Raw genomic sequence first — 23,197 nt, forward strand, 5'->3', positions numbered from 1 at the left:
TAAATGAATTCTCTGTGCCAGGAATATCCAAAACAGCTTTGCCCAGATGATTAAAACTGACGTTCTAATCGGGCACTTTATTTACACAAAAGCAGAAATATTATTCTCCTTGAGGACAAGTGAAGTGTCAGGAAAGCTTTGATGGCTGCTATTAGCAGTGCACTTAGTGCACCAGGGGAGAGCGATCAGCCCCATCCAGCAGAAAAGCCTTCCCCTCTGATCATAACCAGTCATTCCAATCATAACAAGCTAACAGTCACCTTAGCCTTCCAAAACCCACCCTGCATCTTTCATCCCAGCACCCTTCTGAATGGGGCTATAGAAGGGTGCTGGGAAATGTTGTTCTGCAACAGCTGCGAAGAGAATGTGGCTGGGGCACAAATAAACACTCACCCCAAATCTCCCCCTAACTGACCTTCAGACTGGGCCCCCTTAGCTCATAACAAGGTTACAGATATATAGAAACATTGGGGTAACAGTCACCCTGCTATAGTTCCAGGGGTACCCAGGACACAAATAAGCACTCACCCCAAATCTCCCCCTAACTGGCCTTCAGACTGGGCCCCCTTAGCTCATAACAAGGTTACAGATATATAGAAACATTGATTGGGGTGTCACCCTGCTATAGTTCCAGGGGTACCCAGGGTACAAATAAACACTCACCCCAAATCTCCCCCTAACTGACCTTCAGACTGGGCCCCCTTAGCTCATAACAAGGTTACAGATATATAGAAACATTGGGGTAACAGTCACCCTGCTATAGTTCCAGGGGTACCCAGGGTACAAATAAGCACTCACCACAAATCTCCCCCTAACTGACCTTCAGACTGGGCCCCCTTAGCTCATAACAAGGTTACAGATATATAGAAACATTGGGGTGTCACCCTGCTATAGTTCCAGGGGTACCCAGGGTACAAATAAACACTCACCCCAAATCTCCCCCTAACTGGTTGGTGTGCAGGACATGGTGACTGTTCAGGGAAGAATCAGCAGTTCCCATGAAATTGCCACAAGCTAAAGAGCTTGACATGAAGGCAGAGAAGCAGGAAGGTGCCCAGACAACAGTTGCCAGTTGTTATTAGTGAGTTGGGCAGTGCCCCAGATTTGCCCTTGTGCCTCTTCTCACTTCTCCACTTGTCATTAAATATCACACTAGGGCTGGGTTAGTTCCATATATGTGGGCAGCTCAACTCATTCTAATCTCTGATCCATCCAACGCACCAGCCCATCAGCAGCAGCAAAGCGTCCCGGGAAGCGGCAGTCAGGGAAACCCCAGGCGGCAGTTAGAGTCCTGGCAGTTACAGACAGAATGACACTGGGCTGAACCTGCACCTCCCATGGGCTGGGGCCCCGCCTGGATGTGGAACGGATCCCCCACCCTCCCTCAAGCTCCCGGTGACTCTCAGGCAAAGGGATTAAGGGAAAGTATTTTGGGAGCAGCTAATGGGATCCTGGTTGTGCGCCTGGCTGTCCGTGCGCTATGCTGTTGCGCTTCTCATCTCTCCGCCGTGCTCTCCCCGCGCCGCCGCCGCTGAAAGCTGAATCCCAACCCCGGCGACGCGCAGCCCGTCCAATCCCGACTCTAGGGGACCGCTCGGCGCAAAGAGATGGAGTGCGGGGGGATATTCAGGGGCTTCATGCGGACAAACATGAATCTTGCCTCCCGGCTGTTGCTGCTGACACTTGTGATTCTCCTGCAGGACTGCGCGCCTGGAGCGGCTCCACTGACTGTACCCGGGCTGCACCCAAGGCAAGGTAACTGTCCCACCGTGTAAGGAACCCACTGACACCCCTTCCCTGCTGCTACTTCCAACTGTCACTATTTCCCTGCTGCTACTTCCAACTGTCACTATTTCCCTGCTGCTACTTCCCACTGTTACTATTTCCCTGCTGCTGCTTCCAACTGTCACTATTTCACTGCTGCTGCTGCTGCTTCCAACTGTCACTATTTCACTGCTGCTGCTGCTTCCAACTGTCACTATTTCACTGCTGCTGCTGCTTGCAACTGTCACTATTTCACTGCTGCTGCTGCTTCCCACTGTCACTATTTCACTGCTGCTGCTGCTTCCCACTGTCACTATTTCACTGCTGCTGCTGCTTCCAACTGTCACTATTTCCCTGTTGCTGCACTGACTGACTGCAGGCTCTGACCAATGTGCTGACTATTAACTGCCTCAGAGAGAGTTACTGGCACCTCCTTTTCCCCTGTAACTGCCATAGCTGTGAGCTTAATGCCACTTTCTATTAACCCGTTACAGGCTTTAAAGGAGAACTAAACCCTAAAAATGAATGTGGCTAAAAATGGCATATTCTATATAGTGAACTTATTGCAGGAGGCTAAAATTTGAGCTTGTCAATAGCAGCAATGATCCAGGACTTCAAACTTGTCACAGGGGGTCACCATCTTGGAAAGTGTCTGTGACACTCACATGCTCAGTGGGCTCTGATTGGCTGTTGAGAAGCTAAGCTTAGGGCTCGTCACTAATTATCCAGCAGAAACTCTCCAGTTTGCAATTTCAGCAATTTGGTTGTCCAAATTACATTAGCAACTGTGCACTGATTTGAATAAGAGACTGGAATATGAATAGGAGAGGGGACTAGTGATGGGCAAATAAATTTGCCTGGCATGAATTCGCAGTGGAATTTTTGGACGCGTGTTCAAAAAGTTGCTGGCGTCAACACTATTCGGACGCCCATTGTCTTTAACACCAGCGTCAGCTTGGACGCGGACGTCAATTTCCGATTTTCCGCAAAAATGTCAGATTTTCACGATTTTTTGTGTGAAAATGTCAGATTTTGTCGATTTTTCTGTAAAAATTTCCAAATTTTACTATTTTTTTGTGGAACTTTCTGATTTCATGATTTTTTCAAGAATTATTCACGAAACGGGAGAAATGTGCCCATCACTAGAGGAGACTGAATAGAAAGATGAGTAATAAAAGGTAGCAGTAACCATAAATGTGTTGCTTTATAGAGCTTTTGTTTTTTAGATGGGGTCGGTGACCCCCATCTGAAAGCTGGAAAGAGTCAGAAGAAGAAGGAAAATAATTAAAAAACTATATATAAAAAAAAATAATGAAGACTAACTGAAAAGAATTGACCTTTCTATAACATACTAAAAGGTGAACCACCCCTTTAAATGCCCTTTCACTTGTCTCTCTATAGTTTCTTATGAAACTTTGGGACATGGTCATCGATTGAGTTGCCTTCCCTCCACCTATTGTTAGTGATTTACAGTCATGTGAAAAAGTTTGGGAACCCCTCTTAATTCTTTGTTTATCATTGGCTGAGCTTTCAAAGTAGCAACTTCCTTTTAATATATAACATGCCTTATGGAAACACTAGTATTTCAGCAGTGACATAAAGTTTATTGGATTAACAGAAAATATGCAATATGCATCATAACAAAATTAGACAGGTGCATAAATGTGGGCACCCCAACAGAGATATTACATCAATATTTAGTTGAGCTCCTTTTGCAAATGTAACAGCCTCTAGACGCCTCCTATAGCCTTTGATGAGTGTCTGGATTCTGGATGTGGCTATTTTTGACCATTCGTCCATACAAAATCTCTCCTGTTGAGTTAAATTTGATGGCTGCCGAGCATGGACAGTCTGCTTCAGATCATCCCATAGATTTTCCATGATATTCGAGTCGGGGGACTCCACAATATTGTACTTGTCCCTCTGCATAAATGTCTTTGTAGATTTCCAAGTGTATTTAGGGTCATTATCTTGTTGGAATATCCAACCCCTGCAGCGGAACTTCAACTTTGTGACTGATGCTTGAACATTATCCTGAAGAATTTGTTGATATTGGGTTGAATTCATCCGACCCGTGACTTTAACAAGGACCAGGGCCGGCCTTAGGCCTATTGGACCAATTGGGCCCAATAGGGCCCCGCACCTCTGGGGGCCCCGCACCACAGGGCAGCACAGATAATATTTCCCTCAGCACATGATGCTGCCTGGCCTCCCCCAACTTTGAGAGTCCAGCCCATCCCCAAATCCATAAGTCCAGCCCACCCCCAACTCTGATAAGTCAGCCTATCCCCCAACTCCATAGGTCTAGCCTGCCCCCAACTCTCATAGGCCCAGCTTTCCTCCAACCTTGATAGGCCCTGCCTGCCCCCAATCCAACCAAGCCTGCTCCCAAACTGAATCGGCCCAGCCTGCCCCAAACTAATTGGCCCAGTCCACTCTCCTATTTCCTCCCTCTCTCTCTCTTACCCTGTGTGCCCCTATTATGTGCCCCTATTTCATCCCTCTCACTCTCTTACCTTGTCTGCCCCTTTCCTTTCTATTTTGTGCCTGTATGCCCTTATTTTCCTAAATACTTGGTGTGTCAGTAGCCAGCAACACTTTGTCTAGGGGCCCCGCCAACATGGTCCCAATTGGGCCCCACATTTGATAGGATCAGCCCTGACAAGGACCTCAGTCCCTGAACTAGCCACACAGCCCCACAGCATGATGGGACCTCCACCAAATGTGACAGTCGGTAGCAGGTGTTTTTCTTGGAATGTGGTGTTTTTCTTCCACCATGCAAAGTGCTTTTTGTTATGACCAAATAACTCAATTTTTGTCTCATCAGTCCAAAGTACTTTGTTCCAAAATGACTGTGTCTTGTCTAAATGAGCTTTTGCATACAACAAGCGACTGTGTTTGTGTTTGTGCAGAAAGGGCTTCTCTCTCATCCCCCTGCCATACACATGTTCTTTGTGCAAATTGTGTTGAATTGTAGAACGATGTACAGATAAACAATCTGCAGCAAGATGTTCTTGCAGGTCTTTGGAGATGATCTTTGGGTTGTCTGTAACCATTCTCACAATCCTCCGCATATGTCGCTCCTGTATTTTTCTTGGCCTGTCAGACTTGGGTTTTACAGCAACTGTGCCTGTGGCCTTCCATTTCCTGATTCCATTCCTTACAGTTGAAACTGACAGTTTAAACCTCTGAGATGCTTTTTGTAGCCTTCCCCTAAACCATGATACTGAACAATCTTTGTTTTCAGATCTTGTGAGAGTTGCTTTGAGGATCCCATGTTGTCGCTCTTCAGAGGAGAGTCAAACAGAAGCACAACTTGCAATTGGTCACCTTAAATACCTTTTCTAATGATTGGACACACCTGCCTATAAAGTGCAAGGCTTAACGAGCTAATCTAACCAATTTGGTGTTGCCAGTAATCAGTATTGAGCAGTTACATGCATTCAAATTAGCAAAATTACAAGGGTGCCCACATGTTTGAGTCGTGAGAGAGTGGGTGCCACATATTCCCCCCCCCCTGCACTTGGAGATCCTCGTTTAAATAGTAATTGTGCCTCTGCCTGTCTCTGTGTTTCAGCCAAGTTCCTAGACAAACTGGGGGACTACGAGATAGTGACTCCCACCAGAGTGAATGAGTTTGGAGAAGCCTTTCCCAGCGACATGCACTTCAAGAGGACGAGGAGGAGTGTCCCTCACCCTAATCCTGACATTGACCCCTGGGCCACCTCTAGGACTCATTACAAACTGTCAGCCTTTGGCCACCACTTTTTTCTCAACCTGACAGCCAATTCTGGATTTATGGCACCGGTTTTCACAGTCAGTCTGCACGGGAAACCCAGAGACAACCAAAGCAGCTATTACACCGACCCCACTGATTTCCAACACTGTTTTTTCAGTGGCCACGTGAATGACAGGACAGAGCACACTGCAGTCATCAGCCTTTGTTCAGGGATGGTAAGTGGCCTCTCTCCCATTCTTATGCTGTTATATATATATATATTATATTGTTTATATGAATAAGATGCTGTGTAGCAATGGGAGCAGCCACTCAAGCACAGGATACACAATAGATAACAGATAAGCACTGCTATAGTTTATATAAACAAGCTGCTGTGTAGCCACGAGGGCAGCCATTCAAGCACAGGATACACAATAGATAACAGATAAGTACTACTATAGTTTATATAAACAAGCTGCTATGTAGCCACGAGGGCAGCCATTCAAGCACAGGATACACCGTAGATAACAGATAAGTACTACTATAGTTTATATAAACACGCTGCTGTGTAGCCATGGGGCAGCCATTCAATCACAGGATACACAGTAGATAACAGATAAGTACTACTATAGTTTATATAAACAAGCTGCTGTGTAGCCACGAGGGCAGCCATTCAAGCACAGGATACACAATAGATAACAGATAAGTACTACTATAGTTTATATAAACAAGCTGCTATGTAGCCACGAGGGCAGCCATTCAAGCACAGGATACACCGTAGATAACAGATAAGTACTACTATAGTTTATATAAACACGCTGCTGTGTAGCCATGGGGCAGCCATTCAATCACAGGATACACAGTAGATAACAGATAAGTACTACTATAGTTTATATAAACAAGCTGCTGTGTAGCCATGGGGGCAGCCATTCAAGCACAGGATACACAGTAGATAACAGATAAGTACTACTATAGTTTATATGAATAAGTTGCTGTGTAGCCATGGGGGCAACCATTCAAGCACAGTTGTGTTTCTGAAGCAAACACATCAGTTTTACCAGTGCAGACACTGCAGAGCAACACTACATTATGCATGTTGCATTTCACCTGCGTTCGGCACATACATGCATCTGTGTGAGTACCGTCCCCTTCACAATAATTGAGTGCGTCTACTCCTGCGCTCCCCTTCGGTTGAATGGAAGAAAGCGCAACACAGCAAAAACCGCCCGTGTGCAAGAGCCTTTAAACCTGCTGGTTTAAAGCAAGCATCTGATTCACAGCTGTGGCTTTGCACTTCTTCTATTTCCTCACCTGTGCTGTAATATCCATAAGGAATTGATATATATATATATTATAAAGGCAGGACCCTCAGTTCAGGCACCCAAGGTGTAGTTCAACAACATCCATAGCTGTAGACTGCAGTTGCTTTTTGACATATGTCTTGAGTATTGTATCATAGTTAGTCATTTTGGGCACAACGTTGGAGCTGGGCTCGAATCGGGGTATAGAATGAGGGTACGGCAGCATGAAGGGGGGAAACTGTCAGACTCACGGGTATAAGCCTCATGCAGCTTCTGTTGTTATCATTAACCCTACACCTGCCATACATCTGATTCCCCTATATATATATATATATATATATATATATATATATATATAAATTTGGTATATTGTACTGTAAATTAACAACTGAACAAGGTGTAAAGTTATATGATCCAAGTGGCAAGTACACACAGCACAGAAAAGAAAAGTGTTGCTTCTATACGTGAAATGAAGGAGGACCCAGGGTCATGTGCGCCAAAAAGGAAGTAAGTGCGCTGGAACGCACCAACTGGAACGCATCAACCGGAAACGGATGCGGAAGCCAAGTGAGCACGTCGGAATGAGCTTTTAAAAAGAAGGACAGAAACCAGCATGGAAACTACGCCTCTGAGGAAGCTGACGATTACAGCGAAACGCGTTAGGCACAGTTTGGGGCACACAACAGCCCAAAGCAAGGCACCACGAGGGAGTCTGGAGCGAGCAGACAGGACTATCCCCTGGGACCCCATACAAACTTTTTATTGGACTGAATGCGCAAAACCCGTGAGGGTAAATGTGAGTGCAAAAATTTTTAATTGATTTTAACTAGTTCTTAATAAAAACGGTATTACCCTATTATTGGTTTTATTCCTGGTTTTATTCCTGGTTTGGAATCTGGAAGGAGCGGAGGAGGGGGGAGGGGGGATCAGAAAGGGCCTCTCGTTATATGCATAATACCACATCAGTGGTTTGTAAGTAGGCAATTTGCACAGAAGGTGGAGGCGCTTTATCCCTGGAATATATCTTGTTTTATAGGAAAGACACCTTCCTTTTCCACTTTTTTCGTTAACCCATCCTTCCATCAATAGTCACCTGAAGGAAAAAGGGAGAACACACCTATTAATATCTATTATAAGCACGGGGTGACATCCCGTTTTATGAACGTATTACGCTATGCTTGTTTTTAATTTCTGTTGCCACAGGCGCTGATCTCTTCTTATATATATCCCTTTGGGAATATATATACGCTTGATTTGGACTTATATACAGTTGAGAGACTGTGAAGGGGTCGGCAAGAAATAATCTAAGAGACTGGAAATTTGTAAGCAACATATTGTTTTATTGATTCCCCTATACACTATGGGGTGCCGTTTGTCCCAAATACATTCTGTATACAAAACTATCCCTAATACACAGAATGAATGTCTCTCATGTTATATAAGTATTTGTGACCATACACAGAGAAAAAAATATACAAAAGACTTATTTCTATTAAAGAATGAAAACAAAATCTGGTTAGTGCACAAAAGGATGTCATTATATCACAAACTCCATTCTGTACAGTTTAACAAGCAATCTGTCTCACAAATGTATAACCTCCATGTAACGGACGCACTTATGTGCAGAGTTACTTACAGAATGAATTATGTAAAAACAAAGTTGGACATAATATATAATAGTGTAACTAACTAGTGCTTGTCAAGCTAGATTTGACTGACAAAATAGATATCTGTGACAGAAAGCAAGATTTTATAGTACAGGATTCATTCTTTCCACAAAATGACAGTTTTGTTTCACAAAACAGATAAAATAACCATTCTGTGAAGCAACCAATAAGAACAAAGCTTATTGCCATATACAAACAAGATGAGAAGTGGCCAGCTCTGCTCCACATGGCTAAGGCAAAGTATCTGGCCTGCTATAGAGGGCGTCCTCTAATGTCCCCTGTGCTGCATAGTAATAAACATGAACAAACCTTTCCTAAAAGAGCTGCTGTTAAACACTACAGGTTCATAATTGGAAGTTTTTACAAATGAATGAGAAATATAATGCTGCACTTATAATGATTGTAGAGAAAGAAAAGTATGCAAAACGTATATAAATATGATCATTTTAGGTGATATGGCTATTCTTATTGTAGTAACCTGCTTGTGTGGCCATTTTGGTTAAGGGCATTCCTGCTGTTTTGCCATTATCTTATGACTCACTCCTGTTCCTTTCCTGTCTAAGCTGAGAGTAATAATGGGACAGGCCACACCCACCTGCCATATTGTATTAAATGTACCAGAAGTTACTGTGCTTGTCTGGCTGCTTATAAATTATAAGTTTTGTATATGATAGTTAGACTCCAATGTCTTCTCCTAGCTGTAATCTTGCACCAATTAGCTTGTAGTAACTGCATACCTCCCAACTGTCCCTTTTTTGGAGGGACAGTCCCTCTTTTGACAGCTCAACCCGCAGTCCCTCATTTGTACTGGAAAGTCCCTCTTTTCTCTGCACTGAAGAGCCAGAAAAAGAAACAAAGTTTCTCACTTAATTGGCTTTTAGCAGAGAGCCCAGAACAGCTAACAGGTGCAAATAAGATACTTTGTAACAATTTTGAGACACCAAAACACAGTTTAGATAAGGAGAAATATTTTCAAACTTTCATAACCTGCCAAATTTTGTAAAACAAACATGGTAATTAGGGGGTGTGGCCACAGAAAGGGGTGTGGTCAAAAAATTGCTGCGCTACATGCGAAAAAAAAATTTTGTCCCTCTTTTTACTTCCAAAATGTTGGGAGGTATGTAGTAGTCTCTTAATAATGTGCTTAGCTATAGTTCAACTACTACATAATAGCTTTAGCCAGAGACTTGGGACTGATCATGTGCACTGTCGCATTCTGTATAGTATGATGTGTAGGTTATATGAGCAGCCACTCCTGAGTACTGTGTGTAAACAAAAGGGGGTCATTTAGGCAGGGGCAATTTTAGGGGATCATAATCTATTTATATAGAAGCAACAAGCTATACAATGCTTTATATTTATTTATAACAAAAGACTCTAATGATGCCGTCCCCTTACCTGCCCAGTGCTTAACCCTTTCACATCAGAGTGGGTCGAGGGGGGCACAACACTAGAGCAGAGAGCACAACTGTGCCCATGTCACATGCATGTCCAGGGCCGCCAGCAGGGGGGGACGGGGGGGGACAAGTTTTCCGGGCTTGAAGGGGGGCGCAGAAGTGCTGCATTTTTCAAAGAGCCGGTCCCCTTTATGAGCGCCCGAGCCGTGCGGCCATTTTGCATATTACCGAATGCGGAAGTGCCGAAAAGATGAAGCAGAAGTCCCGAAGCGGCGAAAAGACCCAAATTCACGAAAGGAGTTGACGTTGAAGTCCTGAAGCCTTTTGTTTACACACAGTACTCAGGAGTGGCTGCTCATATAACCTACACATCATACTATACACAATGTGTGTCATACCTCCCAACATTTTGGAAGTAAAAAGAGGGACAAAAATGTTTTCTGCATGTAGTGCGGCAATTTTTTGACCACACCCCGTAATTACCATGTTCATTTTAAAAATTTGAAAATATTTCTCCTTATCTAAACTGTTAAAATTACTTATTTTCTTATCTCAAAATTGTTACAAAGTATCTTAGTTGCACCTGTTAGCTGTACTGGCCTCTCTGCCAAAAGACAATTAAGTTAGAAACTTTGTTTATTTTTCTGGCTGTTCAGTGCAGAGAAAAGAGGGACTTTCCAGTACAAATGAGGGACCTCAGGTTGAGCTGTCAAAAGAGGGACTGTCCCTCTGAAAAAGGGACAATTGGGAGGTATGTGTGCACATGATCAGTCCCAAGTCTCTGGCTAAAGCTATTATGTAGTAGTTGAACTATAGCTAAGCACATTATTAAGAGACTACTACAAGCTAATTGGTGCAAGATTACAGCTAGGAGAAGACATTGGAGTCTAACTATCATATACAAAACTTATAACTTATAAGCAGCCAGACAAGCACAGTAACTTCTGGTACATTTAATACAATATGGCAGGTGGGTGTGGCCTGTCCCATTACTCTCAGCTTAGACAGGAAGAGGAACAGGAGTGAGTCATAAGATAATGGCAAAACAGCAGGAATGCCCTCAACCAAAATGGCCACACAAGCAGCTTACTACAATAAGAATAGCCATATCACCTAAAATGATCATATTTATATAAGTTTTGCATACTTTTCTTTCTCTACAATCATTATAAGTGCAGCATTATATTTCTCAGCCATTTGTAAAAACTTCCATTTATGAACCTGTAGTGTTTAACAGCAGCTCTTTTAGGAAAGGTTTGTTCATGTTTATTACTATGCAGCACAGGGGACATTAGAGGACGCCCTCTATAGCAGGCCAGATACTTTGCCTTAGCCATGTGGAGCAGAGCTGGCCACTTCTCATCTTGTTTGTATATGGCAATAAGCTTTGTTCTTATTGGTTGCTTCACAGAATGGTTATTTTATCTGTTTTGTGAAACAAAACTGTCATTTTGTGGAAAGAATGAATCCTGTGCTATAAAATCTTGCTTTCTGTCACAGATATCTATTTTGTCAGTCAAATCTAGCTTGACATGCACTAGTTAGTTACACTATTATATATTATGTCCAACTTTGTTTTTACATAATTCATTCTGTAAGTAACTCTGCACATAAGTGTGTCCATTACATGGAGATTATACATTTGTGAGACAGATTGCTTGTTAAACTGTACAGAATGGAGTTTGTGATATAATGACATCCTTTTGTGCACTAACCAGATTTTGTTTTCATTCTTTATTAGAAATAAGTCTTTTGTATATTCTTTTTCTCTGTGTATGGTCACAAATACTTATATAACATGAGAGACATTCATTCTGTGTATTAAGGATAGTTTTGTATACAGAATGTATTTGGGACAAACGGCACCCCATAATACACCAGCCATCCACACAGGGCACCACACAAAGGTATCTGACCAATAATGTTATGCCATTTCTGATGGAGAAAAATGAAAAGAGACTTGAAATTGATTTATGGATTCCTAATAACATCCACCTTTTCAGCGTTGGTAGAACTACAACTCTCAGACCCCTTTTACAAGGGATGGCTGGAGGTGGGATTTCAAAACAGCGGTCGCAGTATCGATCCTTTACCCTAAGAGGTTCTGCAGCTGCAGTAGACGTATCTCCGTTTGTAAAGGGGTTTATGAATGATATGAATTAGAGTAAAGGTGACCATAGATGTTACAATAAGATCCTTCCAATACACACGTGTAGAGCTGAATGGTCAGATATACATACAGAAACAATAAAATTCTACCTGTATCTGACGATTCAGCATTAACAGTCAGGGCCGCCATCAGGGGGGGACAGGGGAGACAAGTGTCCCGAGCCCGAGGGGGGGCACGGCAGTGCTGCACTTTTCGAAGAGCCGGGCCCCCCTTGACTGCTCCGAAGCCGCACCCGAACAGCCAAATGCATAAGTGCCGAACAGACAAAGTCCTGAAGCAGCGGAAAGACCCAAAGCCGAAAAACAGCTGTAATTGAAGTCCTGAAGCAACAAGTTCAATTCTACTGACACCAACGTGGGTTGTTTTTATTTAGTTCCCTGGCCACCAATTTTTTATTTGAATACTCTATAGGCCCCTGCCACCAATTTTTTTTAAAAAAATATTTTACGGGGCCCTAATTGTTTTTTTAACTTGTAAGGGGGGCCCTGGCACCAATGTTTTTGTAAAAAAAACTTTTATGGGGCATCAATGTTTTTTTTTTAACTTATAGAGGGGCCCTGGTCACAATTATTTTTTTTTTAACTTGTAGGGGGGCCCTGACCACCAATTTTTTTTTTAAAAAAAAACTTTTATGGGGGTCCCTGGCACCACAGTTTTTTTTTATACTTATAAGGGGGCCCTGGCCATCAATAGCTTTTTATAACTTGTGTGTGTGGGGGGGGGTTACCTTTTTTAGTGCTGATGTCTGTATGGTCTTTTAACTGTAGTGTGGGCGGGATCTGGGGTGGGGCCTGGGTGGGCGTGGCCCACGGGGCGCCAAAAAGTTTGTTGTATGGGGCCCGGTGATTTCTAATGATGGCCCTGTTAACAATGAGAGATGTTTGGGTCTAAAGTCGCCCGATCTAAATTTTCCGTCCAGCCCAATCAACAAGCCGACCGTTATCCAAGTGTTCTGCCGATATCGAACGAAAATTTGTTTTGTACAATATTATTGGTGCATCTATGGCCACCTTTAAACAGAGCGACCTCCCATGCACAAAACCCTATGGCAGCACTGAAACTTACCCAAGTATCTTCCTCTGCCTCCGAAATTCTTTATAACACCTCTTTGGTCACCGCCATTGTCTGGCAATTTAGGCAGAAGAAAGAAATCAGTGTTTGAGTCGTGTCCCAGACCTGCGTTGCGTAGTACAGAGTCCAAGTTCAGCCAAACTCTTGTTGTTGTCATTGTTTAGTAGGCGGAGGATTTTGGGAAGGAGGAGTCTCCTTAGGGCAAGGCCAGATGCGGCGTTTTTGCGGCGTTTTTAAAAAAGAACAGCCGGGCGTAAATACACCATTGAAACCACATCCGACCGTCAACATGCGTTTTTCATGCATTTTTCAGCACATAGGATTCTTTTCCCAACATGCACTTCTCATTGTTCTCATTGAGAATTAAGACGCCATATTTAAAATACGCTGCGTATTTACGCAAAGTGTGGTTTCAAACGTGCAGATCCCATAGAGTCTATTGATTTGTTAGTTTCCTGACGTATTGGCGTTTCTGCTGAAAAACACCAATACTGGCGTCCTGTGGCGGATTTCGGCTTGCAAGCGCCCTGTGTGAATTGCCATAGTGCCTTTTCCATTTGTTTCAGTGGTAGTGCAGTTTATGCGTATTTACGCCTGGCTGTAAAAACTCTGCAAAAATGCCACATCTGGCCTTGCCCTAAAGCTGTCTAAATTCTGTGTAACAGGAGCACGGTTTCAGTCTGCACTGTCTGTATTCAGATACAGGAGTTTATTAGCTGGAGTTTATTAGCAGCTGGAAGTGAGTGTCATCTGGGATGATTACAAAGGACACACTAGTGGGGCTCATTTATCAACACTGGGCAAATTTGCCCATGGGCAGTTAGTTACCTATAGCAACCAATCAGTGATTAGCTTTTTAAAGCCAGCTGCAAGTAGAACAATGAATGCAGCAATCTGATTGGTTGCCATGGGTTACAGCCCATGGGCAAATTTGCCCAGTGTTGATAAATGACCTCCACAGTCTGAATGTGTTCTTCCTGAAATGCTGGCCGATAGGAGGGGAAAGAACAGTTTCTTTACTCTGCTCCTCAGATGCAGCTCTCAGTCTCCCCTAAACGTGTGTTTTAAAGGGACACCATCACCTTTATTTTGTTTTAAAGGGGTAGTTCGTCATTATGTTAACTTTTAGTATGTTATAAAATGGCTAATTCTAAGCAACTTTTAAAATTGGCCTTCATTTTCTTTTTTTATAGTTTTTGAATTATTTGCCTTCTTCCTCTGATCGTTTCCAGCTCTCAAACGGGGGTCGCTGACCCCATCTAAATACAAATGCTCTGTAATGCTACAAATGTATTGTTACTGCTACTTTATAATTACTCGTCTTTCTATTTAGGCCTCTCTCCTATTCATATTCCAGTCTCTCTTTCACATCAGTGCATAGTTGCTAGGGTCATTTTGACCTTAGTAATCAGATTGTTGAAACTTGAACAATTCCCTCTAACATGGCTCTCCCTCAATTTAAGTTTTTTTGCATAATTTAAGGAAGCATTATTTTAAGAATTGCATTGAAAACGGTGTCTTTTCCCCCATTTCTGTTCTCTTGGAAAGTTGCCTACAATGACATTTGCTTTCAATAGGAATTTTTTAGAGCGGGGGGAAGCTCGGCTTTAGTTCATGAACAGTTGGAGGTAGGGGTGCCACCTGGCCAGTAAAAATGATGGCTGATCCCAATGTTATTAATAGGGAAAAAAGATAAATATATAGGAAGGTCAGTGATCCCAATGTTATTAATAGGGAATAAAGATAAATATATAGGAAGGTCAGTGATCCCAATGTTATTAATAGGGAATAAAGAAATATATAGGAAGGTCAGTGATCCCAATCTTATTAATAGGGAATAAAGATAAATATATAGGAAGGTCAGTGATCCCAATGTTATTAATAGGGAATAAAGATAAATATATAGGAAGGCCAGTGATCCCAATGTTATTAATAGGGAATAAAGATAAATATATAGGAAGGTCAATGATCCCAATGTTATTAATAGGGAATAAAGATAAATATATAGGAAGGTCAATGATCCCAATGTTATTAATAGGGAATAAAGATAAATATATAGGAAGGTCAGTGATCCCAATGTTATTAATAGGGAAAAAAGATAAATATATAGGAAGGTCAGTGATCCCAATGTTATTAATAGGGAATAAAGATAAATATATAGGAAGGCCAGTGATCCCAATGTTATTAATAGGGAATAAAGATAAATATATAGGAAGGTCAATGATCCCAATGTTATTAATAGGGAAAAAAGATAAATATATAGGAAGGTCAGTGATCCCAATGTTATTAATAGGGAATAAAGATAAATATATAGGAAGGCCAGTGATCCCAATGTTATTAATAGGGAATAAAGATAAATATATAGGAAGGTCAATGATCCCAATGTTATTAATAGGGAAAAAAGATAAATATATAGGAAGGCCGGTATGTTTTTCCAGAAAAGGTGGCAACCCTAGTTGGAGGATAGGACATTCCCATTCCCTTCAGTCTCACACAACTGTCAGTCTTTGGAAACAACAGAAAAGGATTGGGCATTCAGATCACTGATACACTGTATTGGGCATATGGTGTGCGGCAATGCTGAGCATAATGTGCTGGTCAGGGGCGCCCCGCCAATGAGGCGAGTTGAGAAACTCGCCTCAGACGGCAACGCAGGAGAGGTTTCCAGGGGCGGAAAAAAGCTGCTCCTGGTACCTTTAAGAGCCAAATTTCCGGTTTTTAAACCGGAAATTTGGCTTTACTATTGCGAGAGAGCGCAATTGCGCTCTTCGCATTAGTGCTCCTGCCGGCGAGGGAGGGGCGGCATTGAAGGAGCCGCCTCAGGCGGCGCTGTAAGTAGAATCGGCGCTGGTGCTGGTGGGCTGCTGTTGTCTATGTGTTATGTTCTGGAAGCAAGTTAATGTGCCTATAGACTGATGTGAATGATATATATTCTTAGTAAACTGCTTTGCAATATGTTTGCGCTATGAAAATAACTGTGGGTGGAAACTGGAGCAAACTGATGAACAGGCAAAGTGAAGCAAAGAGTCAGAAGTCAGAAATTTGTAAGCATCGTAGCTCTGTTGCCAACACTGTCAATGTACAGGTATGGGACCTGTTATCCAGAATGCTTGGGACCTGGGGTTTTCCAGTTAACGGATCTTTCTGTAATCTGGATCTTCATACCTTAAAGTGATATTGTAAGGAAGGCTTACCAGCATGGCTGCATTCCGTCCCAAGATGGCGACGCCTCTTCCTTCCATGCGGATTGTCCTGGGCGCAGTTCTGTGACGTCATCATCTAGACGCCAGCACAAAGACGCCAACGCTGAATTGGACGTCAGCGCAAAGATGCCAGCGCCAGGTTGGATGCCAGCGCGAAGACGTGATGATGTAACCACGTACGTTTTTGGCGCCAATGAAGGGCTATTGAAGGTGCCAGAGCACTCCAGACTTTGCCCTACAATAGGTTCCACTTAGTGAGTTCCTGGGTGCGCTATATTCTTCTGTTATCTGATCCTGATCTTGACCTTGCCTGTTTATACTGAGTATTGAACCATTGCCGCCTGTACCGACCTTATTGCCTGGACCTGACTTCGCTTTCTCTTAACCCCTTGGATACCTCGATCTGGTGAGACTGTGCTTCCTCCTTGGTCCGATACCTCTGTCTGAGCCTTCGGGCCCCTTACATACTGACACGGAGGGGCAGATTTATCAAGGGTCGAAGTGAATTCGAGGGAATTTTCAAAGTAAAAAAATTCGAAATGCAAAGTAATTTTTTGGATACTTCGACTATCGAATAGGATACTACGATTTCGAATTTACTTTGAATAAAAGAGTAATAAAAAGAATAAGAGTAATAAAAAGTATCAATAACACGAATGTAGAGCCTTACAGAGCATTTGTTTTTAGGTGGGTTCAGTGACCCCCATTTGAAAGCTGGAAAGAGTCAGAAGAAGAAAGTAAATAACTAAAAAACAATTAAAAATAAATAAAGAAAACCAATTGAAAAGTTGATTAGCATTGTCCATTCTTTAAAATATAATATAATTCTAATATACAATTATCTTGAAGGTAAACCACCCCTTGAAAAGAAGCCTATGAATAGACAGACACATAGTGATGGGACGAATTTGGGGCGTTCCGCTTCGCAGAAAAATTTGCGAATTTCCTACCAAATTTGCAAAATGGCTAAAAATTAGTGAAACGCTGCTGGTGTCTCGTTTTTGACGCCTGCGTCAATTTTTTTTTTGACACCGGCAAATTTTCGCCAGCGAATTTTCTCTGCGGTTTCGCAAATTTATTCGCCTGTGGCTAATCGCAGGAATTCGCCGTGAATTCACGCCTGGTGAATAAATTCAGCCATCACTACAGATACACATAGACATAATGATGCATCAAAAATCCAAACATTTCCTTTCTTTATTCACCGTATCCCTTGCCCCCAGTCGGAGGAGGAATTTTGTTTGCGTGTCCGACGACCCCTCTTGGGTCGGTATAGGATCAACAGCTAAACTGTGTTGTTTCATTCACAGCTTGGCACATTCAAGTCTCAGGACGGGGACTATTTTGTAGAACCGTTACTCTCTGATGAGCGTGAATATGAAGAACACAACAAGCCACACATTGTCTATAGACACAACCCAAGGGATAAACAGATGTGCAACACCACAGGTCAGTGTCTTGATGTATTTATTTTGTTTTGTTTTTTTTAAAGTGGTGGTTCACCTTAAATTCACTTTTAGTATGTTCTAGAATGGCTAATGCTAAGCAACGTTTTAATTGGTCTTCATTATTTTTTTTTTTTTGTTTTTGAGTTATTTGCCTTCTCCTTCTGACTTCTTCTCTCCAGATTTCAAATGGGGGTCACTGACCCCATCTAAAAAAACAAAAGCTCTGTAAGGCTACACATGTATTGTTATTGCTACTTTATAATTACTCATCTTTCTACTCAGGCCTCTCCCATTCATATTCCTGTCTCAATTAAATCAGTGCGTGGTTGCTCGGGGAATTTAAACCCTAGCAACCAGACGGCTGAAATTGCAGCTGAATAAAAAGCTAAATAACTCAAAAAACACAAAAGATAAAAAAAATTAAAACCAATTGCAAATAGTCTCAGAATATCACACTCTACAGCATATTGAAAGTTAATTTAAAGGTGAACAACTATTTTCACCAATTATTTTTCTGGGGATCTTGTTATGCATGTTTGAAAAAGGTGCTGAGTTCTTGTTTGCTTTGCATTCCTTATTTCTAAAGGGTTTAATGCCTTCGTTGTTAGACAAAGGCCGGCACAGGATAGTCATTTTGCATTGTATAAATAATGGCACTTATTCTGACCAAGGCCCTGCCATGCCCTGGGTCTAGAATGGACAGTGAAAGATCAGGCCAGAGGCCGACCCAGGTAATGTTGGAATATGCAGTGAGGGATATCATACATTATAATTCTGGAGACTCTCCGAAGTCTGGAAATGATTCAGGTATTCTGTCAAAGGAACAGTAACACCAAAATAAAGTAATGAAAATATCATGTACTGCTGCCCTACACTGGTAAAACTGATCTGGTTGTTTCAGAAACACTACTATAGTTTATATAAACAAGCTGCTGTGTAGCCATGGGGGCAGCCATTCAAGCACAGGATACACAGTAGATAACAGATAAATACTACTATAGTTTATATAAACAAGCTGCTGTGTAGCCATGGGGGCAGCCATTCAAGCACAGGATACACAGTAGATAACAGATAAATACTACTATAGTTTATATAAACAAGCTGCTGTGTAGCCATGGGGGCAGCCATTCAAGCACAGGATACACAGTAGATAACAGATAAGTACTACTATAGTTTATATAAACAAGCTGCTGTGTAGCCATGGGGGCAGCCATTCAAGCACAGGATACACAGTAGATAACAGATAAATACTACTATAGTTTATATAAACAAGCTGCTGTGTAGCCATGGGGGCAGCCATTCAAGCACAGGATACACAGTAGATAACAGATAAGTACTACTATAGTTTATATAAACAAGCTGCTGTGTAGCCATGGGGGCAGCCATTCAAGCACAGGATACACAGTAGATAACAGATAAGTACTACTATAGTTTATATAAACAAGCTGCTGTGTAGCCATGGGGGCAGCCATTCAAGCACAGGATACACAGTAGATAACAGATAAGTACTACTATAGTTTATATAAACAAGCTGCTGTGTAGCCATGGGGGCAGCCATTCAAGCACAGGATACACAGTAGATAACAGATAAGTACTACTATAGTTTATATAAATAAGCTGCTGTGTAGCCATGGGGGCAGCCATTCAAGCACAGGATACACAGTAGATAACAGATAAGTACTACTATAGTTTATATAAACAAGCTGCTGTGTAGATATGGGGGCAGCCATTCAAGCACAGGACACACAGTAGATAACAGATAAGTACTACTATAGTTTATATAAACATGCTGGATATGTATCCTGTGTATCCTGTGCTTGAATGGCTGCCCCATGGCTACACAACAGCTTGTATATATATATATATATATTTATAAAATACAATAAATTTATATTTGCCATTTTACTGTTCACCTAAAACCGCACAATTGCAGAGAAATCGTCCGTGTAGTTCTACCCTTACCTTTTTTCTGTTGCCTCTGTTTTTCTGATTGCTAGGGTCAGCGACCCCCCCCCAGCAACCTGAAAGAAGAGTGTTTCTAAGACTAGCTTTTTTATTGTTATTTTCAGCCATCGGTTTTCCCCCCATACTTGGGCCAATAAACTACCCACCTGGTCTGTAGGGGCAGGTAATTTCAGGGCCGGTGTGACTGACTGTATTGTGTCTCTTGTTTTGTAATTGACGTGAAAGGGCTCTTTTACTTTAGGCCCCCATACCCGGGCCGATAAAAGCTGCCGGCAGACCGAGTCGGCAGCCTATTGCCCGTGTGTGGGGCCATCCGACGGGCTTCCCCCATCGATATCTGGCCAAAATTTGGCCAGATCTCGATCGGGCAGTTTAAAGAATACCGTCGGATCACAGCAGCATCTGTGCGTCTATGCAGTCTCGTAGCAGATCCATTATGATAGGGCCCATGATCGGATCAGCCCGATATCGCACACTTCAATGTGGACATATCGGGGAGAGATTCGCTAGTTTGGTGACCAAATGAGCGGATCTCTACGTCTGTGGCCACCTTTATACAAGTTCAGTGTGCAAAGTGCAATTGTGGATGCAAATCACCTTGTTTTTTACCCACAATGCAATGCCCCCCCCCATAATTCAAGGGTAATTTAGGCATTAAGATAGGAAGTCGTGTCTTTCTGCAAACAGAAAAAAGATTTGCTTACATCATTTCTCTTTAATATAACCACAAGAATGTAATTTCCCCTTTATATAATTAAAGCATCATGTTAATTCATTGGGATAAGCAGAAAGCAAAGTTGGAGTAAGTAGTTTGATAATCGGCATGTTGCTGGAACAAGTTGTCACTCTCTGGAGGGGAGATTTGGCAGTCGCACACAGTGTTACTTTACAGCCACCCCAGCGGAGGTGATACGGACTAGAGACTTCATAGAATCCAAGCTCTCTGGGGACAGACATTACGTTACTCTTGCTATAAAACATGATGAAAGATCAATTAGGGTCAGATGAATAAATACAGGGATGGAGAGAATCAGGTGGTCAAAACTGCTTGTATCTGTCTTTCAATATCTCTAAAAGGGGACCAATGTGATATCTTTGGAGCTAATGCCCAGAGCTGATTTTCTCCTTTTTGTTAAGAAAATATTTCATTTTGTGTTTCATGAACCTCATGCCTACCTAAACTATATGGCCAAAAGCATACAAATGCTCCATCCAAAGCATGTCCTCAGTTGGAACACTCACAAATTGTCTCTGGGCTCACATCAAAAATATTAATGAGGTTGGGCTCTGATGTTTGGGATCAGGCCAGCTTTGCAGTCAATTCATCCCACAGGGATTCAGTTGGGTTGAGGTCACGTTCTTCCACCCCCATCTCAGCAGAACCATTCTGTATGGACCTGGCTTTATGTATGAGGACATTATTGGGCTTAAACCGGAACAGCCTTCTCCAAACTCTTCCAAAAGTAGGAATTATGGAATATCATTGTACCCTGTAGCCTTATGATTTGCTTTCAGCCCAAACAATGAAGAACGGCGATCCTACACCACCAGCATATGCCAAACCCAGACTTGATGGTCAAACTGATGATGAAATTCCGTTTATCACTCAAGAGAATGATGGTGCCAACCTTTACACCACTCGAGCCAATACAAATGAAGCATTTAGGCTTGTGTGTAGGCGCTCACCTATAAAAACAACATGTTTTTGACATATAGCCTTATCCTGAGGTCGAAATCAAGCAAATCCCCCCCCAACAATGTTTCTAGATCTAGTGGGAACACTATTAGTCCCCTTGGTCTGGGAATGGGATGTTGGACAGACAGGAGATCAGATACATTTGGCCATCTAGTGTGGTTTTAGTCACAAAAGGGGTCTTTTATTATTTTTTTTGGGTTGGTTTTGACTTTTGAAAACTGTGATTGATAGTGGTGCAACCTACTGTCACTCTTTTGTCTATTGAAGCTGGGATGCCCATGGCTGCATATTCATTTTAGTTTCCTTTGGTTTCTTCTCTCCAAAACACACAAAAACAACTCCAAAAACATACAGGTTTTGACCCTAGTGTGTGTGTGTGTGTGGCAGGGACTGTAGATTGTAAGCTTCACTGGGGCAGGGACTGATTGGAATGATACATACAGGGGTGTAACTACATGGAACCAGGAGTCTGGGGAGACCAGCAAGGCCCTAATTAATGAGCAATTTTAATATATCTTGGTAAAATGAGCCAATATTTTGGGGCCCTAGATTGAATTTGCTGTGGGACCCAGTAACATCTAGTTACGCCACTGGATGTATAATCTCTGTAAAGAGCTGTGGAATATGTCGCCACTATACAAATAAAGGTTAGCAATAATGGCGTTCCTTTAACATTAAAAAAAAAAAGCTCAAAAACAGCTGTTTTGTCCCACGGACGATAATAATAGGGGGTTCTGAGACTGAAGTAGTTGGAATTTGCCTTTTTATGCCCTGAGTGAGTTCATTCAACGAGGAAGCAAATACTTTGAAGATCATTTTTGTGATGTTACACAAAACCTTGAATGGATTTAAGGTTAGAATCACCCAACCCTTGTCTGCTTTGAGGGTTAATGGGGCGGAACAACTGTAGCTTGGTGTGAAGGCTTCTGATTGTGCTGCCTTTTTTGTTTCATTTGTGTTGCATGAGTCTGCGTGTACTTCTTTATTTATATCACTAGTGTGTACACAGCTACAATACAGTAATAGTACAAACAGAGGGATAAACATTGCTATAAAGAAATATAAATACACAGCGATGAAGTGACGTGTTATGAGACATAGGAGTACGGGGATCAGTCTGTCTTATAAATTGGGTTATTGTCAGTTAATGAAATTGAATCAAGTCAAATCTAATGAGTTTTATTGGCAGAATAAAATGCATTTAGCATTTTGTCAAAGCAGGTGTGGGGGGTGAAATGTGGGGGGGGGTTGAGGTGGTCAGTATTTGGGAACAGGGGAAAGACCCCCTCTCTCTGTCTATGACAGTCTCTCACATATTGTGCAGCCACTGTCACTTTCTCTGACTCTTCTCCCAGTAGGATGTGGAGTTTCCTTCTCTTCCTGTTATATCAGTCTAAGGGCAGAGACACACGCTGCGATTCGGGGAGATTAGTCGCCTGGCAACAAATCTCCTCTTCTTTGGAGCGACTAATCTCCCCGAACTGCCTCCCCTGCCTTCCCGCCGACTAGAATGAAAATCTCTTGCGGGATAGCACTAGGAGAACTTCGTTTTCGGAAGTCGCCCGACGTTGCCCAACGAGGAAACTTCGGGCAACTTCAGAAAAAGAATTTCTCCGAGTGCCATCCCGGCGGCGATTTTTATTCTAGCCAGCGGGAAGGCAGTTCAGGGAGATTAGTCGCTCCAAAGAAGAGGAGATTTGTCGCCGGGCGACTAATCTCCCCGAATCGCAGCGTGTGTCTCTGCCCTAATAGTCTAGAAGACTGTCTACAACAAAGAGAAGGCGGTTTAAATGGCGG

At 42.4% G+C, this 23,197-nt stretch overlaps 1 protein-coding gene across 3 annotated transcripts in view; it reads left to right on the forward strand.

Annotated features, from left to right (window-relative positions):
- The first annotated feature begins 1,030 nt into the window (after window positions 1–1,030).
- adamts9.S (ADAM metallopeptidase with thrombospondin type 1 motif 9 S homeolog) overlaps window positions 1,031–23,197 on the forward strand; it is a 157,083-nt gene continuing 134,916 nt past the window's right edge. For all 3 annotated transcript variants that reach the window (XM_041561788.1, XM_041561789.1, XM_041561790.1), the window contains exons 1-3: window positions 1,031–1,755; window positions 5,342–5,718; window positions 17,602–17,740. In XM_041561788.1, coding sequence (XP_041417722.1) covers window positions 1,608–1,755; window positions 5,342–5,718; window positions 17,602–17,740 — 664 coding nt within the window. In that variant the 5' untranslated portion in view covers window positions 1,031–1,607. The remainder of the gene's footprint in view (window positions 1,756–5,341; window positions 5,719–17,601; window positions 17,741–23,197) is intronic.

The sequence above is a fragment of the Xenopus laevis genome, chromosome 4S (assembly GCF_017654675.1).
Source record: "Xenopus laevis strain J_2021 chromosome 4S, Xenopus_laevis_v10.1, whole genome shotgun sequence".
Classification (NCBI taxonomy): Eukaryota; Metazoa; Chordata; class Amphibia; order Anura; family Pipidae; genus Xenopus; species Xenopus laevis.